Source organism: Eriocheir sinensis, chromosome 12 (assembly GCF_024679095.1).
Source record: "Eriocheir sinensis breed Jianghai 21 chromosome 12, ASM2467909v1, whole genome shotgun sequence".
NCBI lineage: Eukaryota > Metazoa > Arthropoda > Malacostraca > Decapoda > Varunidae > Eriocheir > Eriocheir sinensis.
The window spans coordinates 18,350,620-18,369,852 of record NC_066520.1 but is presented as its reverse complement, the minus strand read 5'-3'; the positions used below and the strand labels follow the sequence as shown (position 1 = coordinate 18,369,852).

Sequence of the window (19,233 nt, the reverse complement as noted above, 5' to 3'; positions counted from 1 at the left end):
AACTCCACAGATGCAAAATTTTCCCGAATATCACGTCCGAGTACTTGTTAGCTCCCGGATTTGACTGAGAGAGTTGTATTTTTTTATAATATGCATTGCTTTGCTTTTAGGTGCTGAGGTTGGTATGGTGTTTTCTTGTATACAGCATTAGAGAATATAGAGATTGATTTATTATTACATACACGTTGATTAATTCTCTAACTCACTCACACACACACACACACGGAGGAAATGAAAAAAATAATGAAGGCAAAGGTAAGAAAATTAAGATATAGCAAGAACAGAAAAGGGCTAAAGAAAAGATAGTGGTATGAGTGAGCGAGTAAGGAGGGCAAAGAAAAGAGAAGCAAGACAAAGGAAGTAAGAACAGAAAAGGGCTAAAAAAAAGATAATGGCATGAGTGAGCGAGTAAGGAGAATAAAGGAAAGCCAAAATAATATAAAGAAAGAAAAAAAGGAAAGAAACGGCACGGAGTTGTAAGTCTTAAAATGAAAAAAAATATATACAGACGGAATGAATGGAAGAATGAACGATTGCAGGAAGGAACACAGTCTCTGCATCACTGTCATCGCGAGGCAAGTTCATTATTGTCATTTAAATTTGTTGTTTTAATATATGCAATGGTTTCGTTTTGGGAGCTGAGGATGTTGTGAGGTTCTTCTTTCATTTATATATCATTAGAGAATTGCTTTTTTTGTTTTTTTTACAGCAAAGGAGACAGTTCAAGGGCGTAAAAAACAGAAAACAAAATTAAAGAATAAAAAAGCCCGATACTTAGTGCTCCTAGACTTCGAATTATCATATACACGTCAATCAATTCACTAACTCATCCCATCCCCGCCCCCCCCCCCCACACACACACACACACTCCGCAGCACTGATATCTTGAGGGAAAGTTTATTTGCAAGCATGACAGCGAGCCAGCAAGCAAGTATTCGTCGCTCGCTCCTCCGTCTCGTTCTTGATTCACGCCGAGGAGTCCGTTAGCGTTATATTTATGTTCTCCAGTAAGCTCCAGGATCACACGCGCTCGCACCCAATTACAGTTTTCAGATATATTTTTCGATTCCTTTATTTTTTTGCGTCTTGAATGAGGACCAATGTCTTGTTAGGGAAATGAGCTGGTAGTCGGTCTCTCTCCTTCTCGCTCTCTCTCCTTGTCTATCCATCTCTATTTATCCATCTATCGAGCTAACTAACTATCTAATTAACAAACCTACTGACTAACTACCTATCTATATATCTGTCTATATAACTATCTTTCTATCAATCTATCCCTCCAACTGTCTATCTATCTATCTTTTCTCTTTTTCTTTGGTACTTGGGCAGTTACGCAGCCTTCCACCTCCACCACCACCACCATCACCACTGTGACCTACCCTTCCACCCATACCACCCACCTCACACCAAGTTTTTTCTTCATCTTTTACGGGCGAACAGAGAAGTTGAAATCCCCAGCCTCACCTCTCCCTCTCTCTCACCTCTCTCCCTCCCTTCCGTGTTGTACGTGGGTGCATATGAAGCAGTTTGCACCGCAGAAGGAGTAGGTGATACGTTCGCCAATGCACGACGCGGGAATGAAAAAAAAAATGCACAATACTCCTCTGCGTATTTTCCCGAGCGAGTGCGTGACCCCCTCGAGCTGCGAACTTCAGGCGCAGCTGCTGGGGAAGACGTGGCCCTATTGTGGCACGTTTGAGGGTAAGGGGAGGGAGTCTGACCTTTAATTTCTTCATTCTGGACGCTGCTGGTGGAATGGTGATCGATAAAAACACGAAAAAGGAGGTAGATGTTGAAAGGTAGCGTTTACGTACCCACGCTGCGCTATCCTCAACTTCTGCTCCGTTTTTCCTGACCCATATCTGAGTGATTTGCTTGTTCCATCTGCCTCTGCGTGTGGGTTGAGTTAGGAAAAGGAGAATGAGGCTACTACATAGGAATACATAGGAAGAAGTGATACCAGGAAACTTGTTGGCTTATAACGTGGGTGTATAACTTGTTGGATAATCGCGGCTATTGAGAAACGATGCGTAGTGAGAAAGGATGGCATGGAAAAAGGAGGAGAAGCAAAAGGAGAAGGAGGAGAAGGAGGTGCAGGAAGAGAAGAAGCAGGAGAGGGAAAATTAAAGCAGTGAGTTATTGAGCAAAGAAAGGGAGGAAAAAGGAAAGAAAAAGAAAGAAAGAGGAAAGAAACAAGCGACGAACGAGCAAGTGAACGATCGAGAGACAGAAGAAAGATGAAAAAAATAAAAGAACGGAGGAAACGAAATAAATAAAGGAGGCCAAAGGAAAGGAAAGCAAGATAAAACGAGAAACAAAGAAAATAGGTGGAAAGAAAGAGAGAAAGGAAGGCATGAATAAGCGAACAAGGATAATGTAGCTAAGTCAAAATAAGAGAAAGAAGGAAGGGAAGGAAAGGAACGACACAATTTTATAAAGTCTGAAAATGGAAGAAAATGACTCGGACGAAATGACTGGAAGAAAGAAAGAAAGAGTGAATGAATGAAGAAAGAAAGGAAAGGAGGAATGTAAGAGAAGGAAAAATAGAAGGAAAAGAGATGGATGATTGCATGAAGAAAGAAAGGAAGGAAGGAATATAAGAGAAGGAAAAATAGAAGTAAAAAGATGAATGAATGAATGAAAAAAAGAAAGAAGGAACGTAGGGAAAGAAAAAATAAAGAAAAAGAGACGAATGAACGAATGAATGAACGAAAAAAAAACGAGAAAAAGGATTGCAAGAAAAAGAAAAACAAAAGGAAATGAGATGAATGATTGAATGATTGAATGAACGAATGAAAATGAAGAAAAAATAGAAAACCTGCGAGAAAAGGAAAAAATAAAAGGAGAAGAGAAAAGGGACACAGAATTTTAATGCAACACCCGTGAGTCTGCGTCTGGTCCTCCTAGGCAAATGGATAAATCTAATTACCTGGTGTAGCTTTTACCTTTCCGTCTTTCTGGAATTGAATTATCTCCGTTTTTTTTTCTTGCTTCTGGTCGTTATGCGACGTTCCGCGTTGTGATACGTTGCTCTTATGCTCTCGTATACGCGGACAGAAACAGAGACAGACAGATGGACAGACAGAGAAAGGGAAAGATAAACAGACAGCTGACACACACAAACAAACACAGACAGACAGAGATAGACAGAGAAAGGGAAAGATAAACAGACAGCTGACACACACAAACAAACACAGACAGACAGAGATAGACGGAGAAAGGGAAAGATAAACAGACAGCTGACACACACAAACAAGCACAGACAGACAGAGATAGACGGAGAAAGGGAAAGACAGACAAACAGCTGACACACACATAAACAAAGACAGAGACAGACAGAGATAGACAGACAAACACCTGACACACACACACGGAAACAAAGACAGACAGACAGACAGAGATAGACATAAACAAAGACAGACAGACAAAGAAAGGGAAAGACAAACAGACAGCTGACACACACACATAAACAAAGACAGACAGAGATAGACAGAAAAAGAGAGGGAAAGAAAAACAGACATCTGGCACACTCACAGAAACAAAGACAGAGAGACAGAGAGAGATAGACAGACAAGCAAACGGAAAGACAGACAGACAGCTGACACACACACAGAAACAAAGACAGACAGAGAGACAGAGACAGACAGACAAACAAACGGAAGAACAAACAGACACCTGATACATAAACGAAAAAAAAAAAACGCCTTTCCAATCGAAAAGTTAATAATGTGTTCACGTCTTGGAAATGAAAAAAAATAATGTAGTACAGTTTTTCACATTTAGATTAGTTTTTCTTAATAGACGAGCGATCTGATCCTATTAATTAGTCTTTGAAGTATCACCAGGAGCCGCTAGGAGTGTCGGAAACTTTCACCTCTCTCGACGGACGCTTCAGTAGGTTCACCAGACTAACACAGCGGGATAATGTGAGATTGCGACCCTTCCTATAGTGAGGTAGGAAGCGTGTGTCTATTGATAAAATGTCTCACAAGGATGGATGTGTCCTAGCGACAGTTCATTAAAAAGGGCATTGCTAAGATCTGATCGCAGGGTGTTTCAACGTTGGGTTCGTGGCATCCTTTTGCAAGATGAGTGTGTAGGCTGAAGATTCTCTGGGCTTTTCAGTTAGACAAATTAGTTCTGCTCCTTTCCCTATGTTTGGTAGTGACAGCCTTCCCTCGAGTAAGGTTTTGACGTTTGCTAAATTCAGTTTTCCGCATTGACGAAGTGAAAACTGACGTAGAATTGCATTTTCGAAACCTTCAGCAGAGTGGCGTGGTCCATCAGTTCCGAGTCTCTCATTCTAAGATAAATATACCAGTCAAGCAATCACAGAGCGGCCGCTACAGCCACTTTTAAAACATTTGCAACGATGGCGTGGTCATTTAATTCTTCGTTTCTTATACTAAATAAAAAATGGCAGAGTGTGAATTTCAGAACACCCGGTACAGTACAGCCACTTTTTAAAACCTTCATAACAGTGGCGAGGTCAATCAGGTCCTCATCTCTCATTCTTAAATCTTAATGTCAGTCAAGCACTTTCAGAATAACCGCTACAGCCACTCTTTGAAATCTTGAGAACAGTGGAGAGGTCAGTCAGTTCCTCATCTCCCATTCAAAGATAGAGATATCAGTCCAACACTTTCAGAACAGCCGCTACAGCCACTCTTTAAAACCTTGAGAACAGTGGAGAGGTCAGTCAGTTCCCCGTCTGACATTCAAAGATAAAAATGTCAGCCAGACTATTTCAGAACGGCCGCTACACCCCCGGAGAATTCTTTGAAGCCCTGACCAGCGAGCGTCTAAGAGTCTGTGTCCGTCGGCTGGTGCGGGTCTCTTGGGGCCTGTTTGTGCAGCTGCCGGCACCTCGCTCCGCCAACACGCCACGCTCTCTCCGCTCTTTCTCAAATGGTCGATGCCACTTCCCCTTTCCACTCTATTATGTTTTTCTTGCTCCCTTCCTCCACTTCCTTCCTCCTGTTTGCTTGTTTTCTGCTTCTTTCCTTCCTCTTGTTCCTTTCTCCATCTTGTTGTTTTCCTCTCCTTCTTACCTTCTGTCATGGTTCCTCCTCCTCCTCCTCCTCCTCATGTCCCTTCCTCCACTTCCTTCCTCCATGTTGTTGTTTTCTCCTACTCCATCTTCCCTTCTGTCATGTTTCCTCCTCCTCCTCCTCCTCATGTCCTTTCCTTCACTTCCTTCCTCCCTTTTGCTTGTTTTCTTCTCCTCTTTCTTCCCTTCTGGCAGATTTCTTCTCTTCCTCCTCCTTCTCCTCCTCCTCCTCCTCCTCCTCCTCGTTGCACGCCCCGTCTCTCCTCTACACACAGGTAATAAATACTTCCCTGGTAGAGGTAAAATATATTCCTCCCGTCGTCCCTCGCGCGCCTGTCCGTCCACCTTTCCTTTTCTTTTATCCCCCGAGAAGTTAAACACCTGTCCGGCTGTCTAACCTTTCCTGGAACCCGAAATGCAGCTCTGTCTTGTGTTTGGCTAACGTCTTCTTTGTAACCCATTGATGCTGCGTGTGTTCTGATCATCGAAGTGCTGCCTGCTGTTCTCCTTTAGTCCTACGCAACCATTAACCCAGTAGCTGCGGGGATCATGTTTCTTAAAGGTCCCTCTAAGCGAGAAAAATGAGAAAAAAAATCAACACTCACACAAACCATTTCATAATATATATCTAAGCATTTGTGATCAGTTTATGCATCATCTATTTTTGGGGTTTATATCATGGCACAAATTTGGCCAGTCGCTGCTACACGGTAAAGCCACAAATTTGGCCCGTCGCTGCTACCGGGTTAACGGAAGACTAAAGAAGGGAGATGTTCTTTTTTCATCACTCTTAAGCCTGTTATCCGGAAACTACCGGCGCCCATGTTCAAAGAAGGGAGTTGCCAAGTTTACTAATATCCCATAATCTACCGTCCCTAAAAATCCTCAGAGGCGCGGGACACAAAAGAAGCGTCTTGATACCGTGTACTCATTATGTTGTTGTGAACTTCCGCTCTGAACGCTGCCGGGCGACGGGAACCGACCGCCCTCCGTAGGACTACACTATTTTGCCAGACTTCATAAACTGAGTGGGGAAGGGGAAGGGGTAGGGGGAGGGGGAGGGAGTATGTGTGTGTGTGTGTGTGTGTGTGTGTGTGTGTGTGTGTGTGTGTGTGTGTGTGTGTGTGTGTGTGTGTGTGTGTGTGTGTGTGTGTGTGTGTGTTCAGGTCTTTCACCCCAACGCTAAATAATTCTGTGGACACTTGACACTTTTGTTAATTACCGATTAGGATAAAATTCTGGGCCATGAGTGATTGCTATAGACTGTAATTTCTTTCGATACACTTTTCTGGACTATATAACTTCTATCTGCCTATCTATCTATCTATTTATCTATCTATTTATCTATCTATCAATCTATTTATCTATCTGTTTGTCTATCCTTTTATCTACCAATCTGTTTATCTTTATCTCTGTCAATCTGTCAATCTCTGTCTATGTATCTATCTGTCAAATTTTCTATGTCTATGTATGTATGTATGTATGTATGTATTTATGTAACTCTCTATCTGTCTATTTATTTATGTGTATGTGCGTGTGCGTGTGCGTTTGTGGGAGTGCGGCATGGGTGTGTATGTGAATGTGTGCGTGTGGTGACCGTAGAGTTCCTTCTCACGCATCCTTCCGTAGGTTGTCGCGGGCCGGAGCGTTGCCGTCGCTCCCGCTGACCCGCGCGTGTTTGTTCTGCCGGTTTTCACGTCCTTGTTTGCCTTCGGATCGCTTGGGGCGCTAATTGGGAGCGGGCAACGTAAAAGAATTCCCTCAGCCAACACGGACTCGCCCCGCACTTTATTTGTCATGAGGACGAGCGAGAGTAAAACTTATTCCAAGCGATTATTTTTTTTTTGTAAGCAGGATATATTTGGCATTTATAAAACAGAGAACTCCTTAAAATATCTCCCGCAGACAGAGGGGAAACATTTGGCCATTTAAGTAAGAGAAAACCCCTTAATATATCAACAACGATTTTTTTCTTTTTTGTAAACAGGATATATTTGGCCATTTATAAAAGAGAAAACTCCTTAGAATATCTCCCTCAGAAAGAGGGGAAATATTTGGCCATTTAAAATACAGAAAACCCCTTAATATATCAACAGCGGACATTATACCTGAATAGATACAACTGATACGCTTTCCCTAAGGATTCATAAACTCAACAGAACTTAAAGAAAACATAAGTAAAAAAAAAAACATTAATATTAACGGCTTTATTAAATCATATGACTCCTGAAACTAACTCCTTGTAATCTTCACGGATATGATATTTGAAACCACAAAAAGGATTCATAAACACTACAAACCTAAAAAAAATGTATAGAATTAAAAAAAAAACCATCAATATTATCGGCTTTATTAAATCATAAGACTCCTGAAACTAACTCCTTGTAATAATCTTCACGGATACGATTCTTGAATAAACGCAACACAGATTCGTTTTCCCCGAGGATGCATAAAGACTTCAAACCTAATGAAAATGTAATCCCGCGGCTTCCCACCACCAGAGGGCAGAGGTCAAGGGTCATGGCGGGGCAGGGCAAGGCGGGGTATGGTAAGGGAAGGTAAGGGGGGACAGGGTAAGGCAGGGTAAGGTTAGGAAACGGTAGGACAAGGTAGGGTAAGGGAAGGGAAGGTGAGGGCAGGGCAAGGCAGGGCAGGGTAAGGTAAGGGCAGGGCAAGGCAGGGTCAGGTAAGGGAAGAGCAGGGTAAGGTAAGGTAAGGGAAGGGAAGGGAAGGCAGAGGTACAGGGTCATGGAAGGTCAGGGAAAGGGGGGTAAGGTTAAGGAAGGCAGGGGGGAACAAGGCAGATATACAGGGTTATGGAAGGGTAAGGTAAGGTAGGGGAAGGCAGTGGGGGAGAGGGCAGAGGTATGGGGTCATGGAAGGGCAGGGAAAGAAGGGTAAGGTAAGGGAAGGCAGGGGGGAACAAGGCAGAGATACAGGGTTATGGAAGGGCAAGGTAAGGCAAGATAGGGGAAGGTACGGGGAGAGGGCAGAGGTATGGGTCATGGAAGGGCAGAGCAAGGAAGGGTAAGGAAAAGGAAGGCAAGAAGGGGGCGGCAGGGAAGGGAATCTGTGCTCCTCGTAGGCTAACTTTAAAGCGCCTCCTTCCTTGCCAAGACGTGGGGTTAAAGTTGGACTCCCTCATAGGCACCGGAAGGAATTTCATTTTATATCTCCCATTTATCTTATTTATTTATTTCTCCGCAAGTTTCACGCGCGCAGGGACGAGGAGGAAACTATTTATTCTTAATTATATATGTGTGTATGTGTGGAAAGCAGTGAGGAAGGCAAGAAAATTAGAATAAAGGGAATGACAAGACAGTAATGATGATTTGGACTTCATAACGATTTTCATTTATTTATTTCTCCTCAAGTTTTACCAGCGCAGGGACGAGGAGACGATTGTTTTCATTTACTTGTGTGTCTGCATGTGTGGAAAGCAGTGAGAAAGGCAAGATAACCAGAATAAGGGGCAAGAAAAGAGAGGAAGTATGATTCTAGGGACCTTAGAAGACGTAGGGTGAGGCGAGGGACGGATGGACGGAGAGGGAGCGAGCGAGAGAGACAGAGGAAGAGAAGTGATGATTCATGGGCCCTTATAAGATGTAGGGTGAGGCGAGGGACGGATGGACGGAGAGGGAGCGAGAGTGTGTGACGGAGGGTTGGAACACCAGGCCGCGAGGGGCAGACGATCACTTAGAACACGTTAATGAAGCTGATGCAAATGGCCCTTCCGCGTGTCAGGCGAGACTGTTGGCAGTAATCTCATTAACACGAGTCAGATTGAGCGGATGAAGAGGAGGACGAGAACGAGGAGGAGGAGAAAGGGAGAAGATACACACAGGTCAAGATGTTGCACAGAAGGGTGGCAGGTACTCACGCACGCACTCAATACAGTATCCCTTCCTCCTTTGCCCAGCGTTGCACGGAAGAAGGAAGAGAAGGAGAAGGAGGAGGAGGAGGAAGAGGAGGAAGGAAGAAGATACATAGGTGCATGGATAAGGGGGTGGCATGTACTCTTCAACACATATTATACAGCATCCCTTCCACGCTTGCCCGGCTTCGCATGGAGAGAGGAGGAGGAGGAGGAAGGGGGAGGAGGATAACGCCGCTAATCTCAAGGGAACAATGAGCGGGTGCCTCGAGTGTCGGTTGCCGCGGCGATGCTCCGTCACGCCAAAACAAAACAAATCCGAGGGCGTGATTGAGCGCGACACCCGAGACGAGAAACTAGTCTCCCAAAGTACTGGCTAACACACTCCGTTTAAATGCGTGTGCCTACGTCCGCGTTTGTTAGTCCTAAAGCTTTCCTGACTGTGATCGTTCCCGGCACGAACTGCAAGCAAGAGAACGACTTTTGCACGAGAGTTAAAGAGTAGAGGGATAAAAGGGAAGGAAGTGGACCGGGGAGAAGAGAAAACTGGAAACGTAGATGAAAAGGACGCATAAAGAAGAGAGAAAGAAGAGGGAAAGAAGAAGGGAATAGAACCTCGTTATTGTATCTGTGTGTCTCCGCCCTCACCACCCTCACACACACCCTTAACACCACATCTTCTCTTCCACATCACCTCCACCGCATGGCAAACTAAACCACCAGCCAGGAAGGTGAAATAGATACAAGCCTCCCTTCTGATGCCCTTAGATCCAAGCCTTTCTAAGTGTGCTCATCCCCGGCACAGATTACAAGCACGAAAACGACTTCTGCACAAAAGGGGAAAGGCGTGAGAGGAGGAAAAGGTCAAGGAAGAGAAAAAAAACCAGGGGAAGGATTAGAGGCAGAAGATGGAGAGTGGGCGGAGGAGGCTGCGATAAGAAGGTAAACGGTTTAGGAAGGTGAGGAGGAGGGCGAGGAGTGAATAAAGAGGCAGGTGAGGGAGGTCATAATAGGATCTGGAAGGAAGGAAGGAAGGAAGGAAGGAAGGAAGGAAGGAAAGGGTTATAACGGAAAGTGAAAGAGGGAGGAAGGAAGAAGGGAAGAGAGGAAGAAAATTACATGGAGAGGAGAGAGGAGATTGTAAACAGTGTGTAGGAATGATTAAAAAGGGAAGTGTAATGGAGAAGAGAGAGAGAGAGAGAGAGAGAGAGAGAGAGAGAGAGAGAGAGAGAGAGAGAGAGAGAGAGAGAGAGAGAGAGAGAGAGAGAGAGAGAGAGAGAGAGAGAGAGAGAGAGAGAGAGAGAGAGAGAGAGAGAGAGAGAGAGAGAGACAAAACTACATGCCTCTTGGATTTTTGCGAGGCAGCCGAAGTTTTCTTGTCGGATCACGTGAGAGACGCTGGAAGGGATATCTCAAAAAGGAAAGCGAGAAACATGCGAAGGAAGATCTCTCTCTCTCTCTCTCTCTCAATGTGCGTGCGTGTGTATGTGTGTATGAGTGTTTGTGTGTGCGTTCTCCCATCCTCATACATGCCCTCAGCTGCAGCGCGCCATTTCAGCCACAAAACCAGAAAACAATACGCGCTCCAAGACTCCTCCGTTCCAGTGGCTTCTTATAGGAAAGTCTGCGGCCACTGAGAGCCACTTTTCGCACTCGCTTCTCGCCGGCGGGAACACAGCGTCGAGGTTGCCCGCTGCGGAGTTGAACGCGTGGCTCATACACTGTAGATTTTTTTTTACAGCAAAGGAGACAGCACAAGGGCACAAAAAAAGGAAACAACAATAAAAAAAGTCCGCTACTCGCTTCTCCTGTAAAGAATCCGAAGAGGTGGCCGAAAGAGCAGCCAATTACGATATCCATGCAATTAGAGTAAGACCCACCTTAGACACTGGTTTAAGGGGATTGTTTTTTTTTGTTAATGCATTTCGTGGTGTGGCCAGAACTTCCTCGCTCTGTCTTGTCATCTCGGTAACGTGTTTTTTTCTGAATAGTTGACGTGATATTGATAATGAAGCAAGGTAGTTTTATTTTGTTATCCATGGAAATCATATGTACGTGAAGCGATTATGTGATCATCGCCTGTATAAAGTTAATCAGTATCGAATTTAAGAGTCTCCAACCGAGTGTTTTCAGCTGCAAGAACACCATGACGCGCGCACACACACACACACACACACACACACACACACACACACATTGAAACACACACCTCACTGATGTCTCCTCTTGCCCTCCCGAGTCTAGCAGTCTTCTTTAATATCTCAAATTCCGTCCTTACTACTGCCCATTGCGTTGCCTTTCCTTTGTTTTCCAGGAGTCGAGATCCAGCGCTCCCCCAAGGCTATACAAGCGAAGGGAGACGCGTATAAGCTCTCCATGTTTTCCTGATAACGTGAGCTTCCTTTACGGCTGTCCCTGTTTTGCATTCATGCCCTCCCTGCCTGATAGCCCGATCCTCCTGCCTTCCCCTCTCTCCCCAGGGCGACGCAGCGTGCATCGGGTCGCTTGGATATCGAGAAAATCATGCAGAAAGTTGCCAAATATTCCTAAACATTTTATTCTTTGTCAAGCGTCGCATCGGATCTTCGGGACTCGCTTCAGCCTCCTGCCTTCCGTGAGCCTGGCGTCGCTCCCTCTCAACCCTTCCCTCCCTCACTCCCTCTGGCGCCACCCTCCTACCCGCCATCCTGTAGCGCCCCCCTCCTCGTCCCCCTTTCCGTTTAAATCTCTCGTGCACTTTTTGTAACTCCAACATTTAACATTAATGCATTCAACACCTGAGGCCCGCCACGCGCACTTCTTTACTCCGGCTTGGAACATTTTTCTTGGTCTTTTACATGTGTCTTGTGCGCCTTTATACTCCTTTGAGCGGGCGCGGTAGTTGTTGTTATTGTGATGGTGGTGGTGGTTTTGCTGTTAATGGTTTGTTGTGTACTGAATGATATGTACCCAAGTGATACGAGTTCGATGCTACGAGGGTCCACTTGATCAATGTTTTCCTTCTCCTCGATGTTGAGTGGAAGATTCATTTTAAGGAGCGGTTGTTGCTCTTTTGCCGGTAGTGGTTTGTACCTTGAATGTTCTGTACCCAAGTGACACGTGCCCGATGTTTCAATAGTCTGCCTTATTAACGTTTTCTTCATCCTCAGTTCTGTGTGACGATTCCGTTTAATGCGAGGTTGTTGTTGTTATTGTTTTCGTCTTCCTCTCCATTCCATCAATCTTTCTCCTTCCCACCTTCTTTCCTCCTGTCCAATATTACTATAGTCCACCTTATCAACTCGACTCTTTCCTCCTCCTCAGTTCTGCGTGGAAGATTCTGTTTACTCCCATGAATAAAACCTTGTTTGCCGGTCTTTTCTGTCGCATTTTAGCACTCTTCCTCTCTGAGTCTTGCGTTGCGTAAAGGAAGCGATTCATGTATTCAGTCGCGAGATGAAAGAGTGGGTGTGACAAACAAGTCGGCATCACGGCAAGTTTTCCTTCTACGATTTCTGACATTTGGAACTTGAGCAGATTTTCCAGTTTCCAGAGTATAGATAACAAAATGTGAAGTTGTACTATAGGCACCGTGCATTATACTAGTCTAGAACCCCCTCCCCTCCCCTTATCCCCCTTCTATCCTTCTTCCCTTTCCTCCTCTTCGCTTTCAATATTCTCCCCTTCCCTTCCTCTCCTCTTTCCTTTTGTTGTCTTCTTCTCCACTTTTCTTCTCTCTCCATTGTCTCCTTCCTTTCCTCTCGTTTTTTATTCTTTTCCCCTATTTTCCTCTCTTCTTACCTTGTTTCATTCTCCTCTTCCTTATTCTTTCCTTGCTCTCCCTTCCCCTCCTTCCCGTCGTTCCTTGCTCTTCCCTTCCCCTCCTCCCCTGTTTCCTTGTTTTCTCATCCCTTTCCTCTCCCCTTGACCCCACTCTTCCATGGCTATGAGATCGGATTGGTTGAATGGAAGGAGGTTACAGTTGAGTCTATGTTACTTTTTAGCGAATGTGAAGGAGGGGTAGGGATTTCTGGATCAATTTTAATGTACGAAGGTCACAGTTTACACCTCCATCCCTCGCACGGACACCTGACTGACTTTTCCTTTTTCTTTTTACCTTCGTTGCTTCGGGAAAATGGCCCACGCACGAATTTGTCTCATCAAGGGAAGTCTCGCAAAACCCGCCGATAAGTAATGCGATATATTCTCCATTACAAAGAGGAGGGAAGTTTTCTGTCGGCCACTCGACGAACTCATTGTAAGGCAGATTTTTTTTGTTTCCCACTAGAAGAAGAAGAAGAAGAAGAACAAGAACAAGAACAAGAACAAGAACAAGAAGAACAAGAAAAAAGAAGAAGAAGATAAATAAGATGAAAAAGAAAAAGAGAAAGAACAAGAACAAGAACGAGAGGAAGAAAAGGAAGAACGAGAATGAGAAGAAGAAGAACAAGAAGAACAAAAACGAAACCAAAGAGAACAAGAGCACGAACAAAAACAAGAACAAGAGCAAGAAAAAAAAGAAGACTCATAATAACCATAACAATAAAAGGTGAAGAGGTGAAAAGGAAAAAAGCGAACCGAACCGAACACACCGGAAGGAAGGAAGGAAGGAAGGAAGGAAGGAACAATTACAAAGAGACTGAAAAAGCTGAACGGTTTTATTGCAATCTTCTGGACGGATATGAAGAGTGTTCTGGAGCGGAGTGAGTGCAATTAATTCTCTAGTGTGTTATGAGGGAGGGAGGGGAGAGGGAGAGTGAGTGAGTGAGTGAGTGAGTGAGTGAGTGAGTGAGTGAATAAACTTTAGAATGGGAATAGGAGAGTCTGAGTGAGTAGGGGGTAGAATCTTTTCATCATAAAACAGTCAATGAGGGAGGGAGGAGAGAGGGAGAGTAGGAGTGAGAGTGCGTGAGTGAGTGCGAGAATAAACGCTAGTGTCTGAAGAGGAGAGTGTGAGTGAATAGCCGCCAAAGTCCATTCATAAAAAAAACTACACTTTACTAGGGGAATACAAAAGACCAAGATTAGCATAGAGGAGGCAACCTTTAAAAAGAAAAACCTGAATTCGTAACTGGAAACCGTTCTTTGTTGATACGCCATTGTTGTGGAAGGATATCTCTCCATAATAAATATTGCCTACGGTACACACAGCCTGAGATAATGAAGAATCCGCTTTGTTTATCAGAAAAAAAGAACCTCAGGGCGAATATCCTAACATTGAAGTGGAAAAAGGAAGATCAAACGTAAGAGGCATCTAATATTAGTCTGCTGAAGGGCCAGTTCGCGGAAGCTCCAGTAGATGGCAGCACGAGAGAGAATGGCAAGGGGGGACTGCAGAAGAACGAGAGCAAGGAGAGGAAGGAAGACCCGGAGAGTGAAGCAGTACGTAAACAGGACCGAGCGAGGCGAGGAGCGAGTACATAAAAGAGATTCAGGTGTTTTTCTTGTGCTTCTTATTTTATTAACCCAACCTTGAGCCGGGAGATAAAAGGCTGTAGTGGTGGAGGATGCCGCTAGATGGCTCTGGGTGAACTACTTTGATGTTGAGAGATTTTTTGGTGTGTGATTCTTCTCTCCTCCCCTCCTCTCCTCCCCTCCTCTCCTCCCTCTGTCCTTGTTCTCCTTTTCCCTCCCCCCTCTTTTCCCCTCCTCCCCTCTTTCCTCTTTCCTTTTTCTCCCTCCCGTTCTCTCCCTACTCTTTCCTTGCTCTCCCTCCCCTCCTCCTCTCCCCTTCTCCCCTCTTCTCTTCTTCTCTCCTTCCCTATTTTTTCCTTGTTTTCTCCTCATCTCCTCTTCCCTTGTTTCACTCTCCCCTCTTCTCCTCTTTCCTTACCCTCCCCTTCCCTCTCATCCTCCTCTTTCCTCCTTTCCCTTCCCCTTCCCTACTCTTTCCATTTTTACCCCTCTCCTTTTTTCCTTGTTTCCTCTCCCATTTCCTACCCTTTCCTCTCCTTTTTGCCTTATGTATCCAGCAAAAGTTCAGTCATGCGATACGGCGGCAGAATCAACAACAACACGGATTAAGGATTTACTTGAACTGACGCACTGATAAACATACCCACTGCACCGCCTTGCCTTCCTTCCCTGCTTTTCTCCCACTGAACACGGCAAAAACAACTTTCTCTGCACACCAACCGACCCACTCACGCCAGCATAAACACACCCCGGCAGCCACGTAGGTAACACTGGCGCTCTCCTAATGACGGCTAGAATGACAGGCGAGATAGCAACACGAGGGGATAACAGAATCACCTAGCACCATGATCTTGCCGAGCACTACTAACAGAAGGATTGTCTGGTGGCCTACTGCGGGCTTTCCCTCTCTCTCTTAATCACCGCTAGACTGACAGAGACGAGAGAGCAACACGAGGAAATAACAGACAACAACAGACTCACCTAGCATCAAGATCTTGCCCAGGACTACTAACAGAAAGGATGTCTCGTGGCCCAGTGCTGACCTTCCCTTAGCATAAACACGCCCTCCGCCCACCCTCGCCTCTCGCTGTCCCGTGAATGCATGTGAACACCCTTTATCCCCAACTAATGGCCTTACTTTTGTGTTTACGGAAGCACTTGACGGATCACAGACAACACCACTTTGGGGCCACTTTTTTGCGCAGTTTGTTGCCGCTTAATCTTGCGCAGTGGATGGCAGTGAGGAAAGAGACAAGATAAACATAGAGATTTTGTTTTTGTTGTTCCTGCGAAGCCAAGTTAGACGGTGGAGAATTATTGAAGTTTTCGAAGAGGGATTGAAACACTTACGTACGTGACTTTCGTTGATGCGTCTTTCTGTTGTTGTTGTTGTTGTTGTTGTTGTTGTTGTTGTTGTTGTTGTTGTTGTTGTTGTTGTTGTTGTTGTTGTTGATGCTGTTGCTGCGAGCCGCTAACACCTGGAAAAAGGAACAGGTAAGGCAAATAAAGGTAAGAGTATTGGTATTAGTATATAAAAATCAGCTTCATAAATAATATAAGTTTATGATAAATAAGTGATGTTAATACAGAGAGCACAAACGTTTATTCAATGCTAAAATAAGCTTCCTGCATTTCTTCACTGATCTAGAAAACGATAAAGAGAAAAAAAACACAAACAATACGTACAAATAAATCCTCATGCATACCCTCACGCACACGCACACGCACACACACACACACACACACACACACACACACACACACACACACACACACTTTACTTCATCGCTTGGTCAGGTCGTCGGCCTCGCAAGACACACGCCTTGAAATAAGACCATAAATTTCAACTCATTTTCGTTAGGCGCAAGAAAGAGGAAGAAGAGACGTCGGAGGAGGAGGAGGAGGAGGAGGAGGAAGAGGAGGAGGAGGAGGAGGAGGAGGAGGAGTTAAAGTAGGAAAATCAAGAGGGGAAGGAAGAAAAGGAGTGGGAAGGAAAGGAAGGGAAGGAAAAAAATGATAGAGAGGAGGAAAACAACCAAAAACATTCAAGAAGGGAAAAGAATGTAAAGGAAGAAAGAAAATTAAGAGGGAAAGGAAGGAAGGAAGAAGAGAAGCAGAATGAAAGAAGGTCGTGAAGGAAAAAAAAATGATGGAGAGGAAGACAACTAAGAGAAGCCAAGAAGAGAGGAATTTAGGGGAAGTATGGAGCCAAAGTCAATATAAGGAATTTAATGAAGGTCGTCTGATGTGTATAGCAAGGTAAGAAAGGCAAGTAAAGGAGCCGAATGAAAGGAGAAGAAAGGTGAGGAAGTAATAACATCAGACCTGAGAAACACACACACACACACACACACACACACACACACACACACACACACACACACACACACACACACACACACACATACATACATACGTACAGACAGACAGACACCCAAAGATAGAAAATTCTCCTGTCAGGTAAGAGAAAGCATGTAGGAGGAGGAAGAGGTGGAGTGGGATGCTGATTTAACCGTACCTGGGCCCTTGGTGGAAAAAAAAAGTTGGAAAGTTTCGTTTAATCGGCGCAACATTTATGGCCATATGCCGGAGAGAGACAGAAGGGGAAGGAATTATAGGAGAAAGGCACTTGGTGGATTGAACAGGTGAAGGCAGAGGCACCGGGCACAGGTAAGACATAGGTAACGTGCAACAACAACAACAACAACATCGATGTGTGTGTGATGGAAGCGGAGGGAGGGAGAAGGCAAGGAAGGGAAACGTCACGATGGAAGAGATGTGAGACGGTGAGCGGAAGAGAGGTGGTGAGAACGGACGTAGAAGGGAAAAGCAAGAGGCGTTGATAGTGAGAGGAAAAGGACAGTAAAGGAAAGAACCACAGGACGACTGATAAGGGTGGTGAATGTGTAGTGAACTGACGGGCCAAGAGAAGAAGTGTACAGCAAGAGGGGAAGATGTGGGCTTTTTTTTTAACATTAAAGGATGCGGTTCAAGGGCAACAAAAAGAGTAAACAAGAAAAAAAGCCCGCTACTTGCCGCTCCCACAAAAGTAAGAAGTAAAGAGTAGCCAAAAGAGAGGTCAATTTCGGGCTTGGAAAGATGAGGAGGAGAAGGAATAAAATAAAAAAAGAGGACGAGGACAAGAAAGAGAATATAGTCAAAAACCTAGTGAGAAATGGACGGGTAAGAACATGAGATAGAGAAAGCAGAAGAGGATATAGAGATGGAAGTAGAATAGAATGAAAAAGAAGAGGAGGAAGAAGATGGAAACAGAAGGAAGAAGACTAGAAACAAGAAGCAGATGACGAGGAACAGAAAGATGAGAAGGAGGAGGAGGAGGAGGAAGAGAGAGCAGAAACAGAAAAAAAAACACAGCAATCACCAGCGGACGAGAAGGATATGAAACGGATGAAACAGGAGGAGGAGGAGGAGGAGGAGGAGGACGAAGAAGAAGACGAAGGACGTGAGACCAGCAAAGCACGAGACGACGGGAACTTACCAAAGAAAAACCGGGTGACTGAGTGGATGAGGGAAGGGTTAACGACGAGTGGGGCCGCAATGGAACTTAGTGAAAAGGGGAAGTTAATGTGGCGGTAGATCAGTGCGTGAACGAAAGGGGGAGTAAGGGGGAGTCAGTGGCGGTGGTGGCGGAGAGGGATTGACTTCACACACACACACTCAAGGCCGTCATCGAGTGCTTGAGGGAACGGATGCCGCCTCGTTGCCTTCCCTGAGGAGCAAATGGCCTGCATGGAGACGGGAAGCGAGGAGTCGAGGCTGCGGAATCTCAATCGGTGACAGTCCTCGGTTTTTACTTTAATGTTGACACGACTTTTTTGGGTTTTTATCTTTTTTCCGCACGAGGTAAAGGAATTGAAAGACAAGATAACGAGATTTTCATGCGATGTTAAACGTATTAAGGAAAAGATAACTAGTTTTTCAGACGAGAGAAAGCAAATGAAAGACAAGATAATGATTATTTCACATAAGGAAAAGAAAGATAAGGACAAGATAATCAGTTTTTCATACGAGAGAAGGCAAATTAGAAGAGATAATGTTTTTTTCACACGAGATAAGGCAAATCAAGCAAAATATAACTAGTTTTTCACACGAGAGAAAGCGAATTAAGAACAAGATAGTAATTTTTCACACAAGAAAGAACAAATTAAGTAGAGATAACTAGTTCTTCACATGAGTTAAAGCAAAAGAAGAAAAGATACTAACACTGAACGATAAATAGGAAAACAGGAAGACGAGAGAGAGAGAGAGAGAGAGAGAGAGAGAGAGAGAGAGAGAGAGAGAGAGAGAGAGAGAGAGAGAGAGAGAGAGAGAGAGAGAGAGAGAGAGAGAGAGAGAGAGAGAGAGAGAGAGAGAGAGAGAGAGAGAGAGAGAGAGAGAGAGAGAGAGAGAGAGAGAGAGAGAGAGTGAGAGAGAGTGAGAGAGAGAGAGTGAGAGAGAGAGAGAGAGAGAGAGAGAGAGAGAGAGAGAGAGAGAGAGAGAGAGAGAGAGAGAGAGAGAGAGAGAGAGAGAGAGAGAGAGAGAAAGAGAAAGAGAAAGAGAGAGAGAGAGAGAGAGACCAAACAAGGGTCACGCATCTGGTCTCTTCAGGAAATGGACTCAGGTGTGGAGTCTCAGGTGTCTCATGTGTCAGTACCAAAGCACCACAGAGGAGGAGGAGGAGGACGAGGAGGAGGAGGGGGCAGGATTACCGAGGAGAAAGGAGACTGATTACCCACGAAGACAAGAAGACAAAGTGATGACAGGTCGGGTTAGCTTACAGGGTCGAGAAAGCAAGAGAGAGAGGGAGGGTCGACAGAGTAGTGTTGTCGAGGAGGATGACAGTATGATTAACAGTGTTGGGTGCGTGAGTGACGATGTTTTTGTCATTTTCCTTACCTTATCCGACCTTAACTTG

General features: G+C 44.8%; 1 protein-coding gene across 11 annotated transcripts in view; it reads right to left on the bottom strand.

The window, feature by feature from the left end:
- Positions 1-19,233, bottom strand: part of LOC126997534 (uncharacterized N-acetyltransferase DDB_G0290199-like) — a 94,293-nt gene that overhangs the window by 55,071 nt on the left and 19,989 nt on the right. For 9 of the 11 annotated variants that reach the window (XR_007752177.1, XR_007752176.1, XR_007752172.1 and 6 more), the window contains exon 2: positions 15,669-15,796. Coding sequence is in view for 5 of the 11 variants with exons in the window: in XM_050858686.1 (XP_050714643.1) it covers positions 15,669-15,796 (128 nt within the window). In the remaining 6 variants the exon portion in view is untranslated. The remainder of the gene's footprint in view (positions 1-15,668; positions 15,797-19,233) is intronic. The other 2 variants (XR_007752180.1, XR_007752174.1) reach the window with 1 other exon arrangement.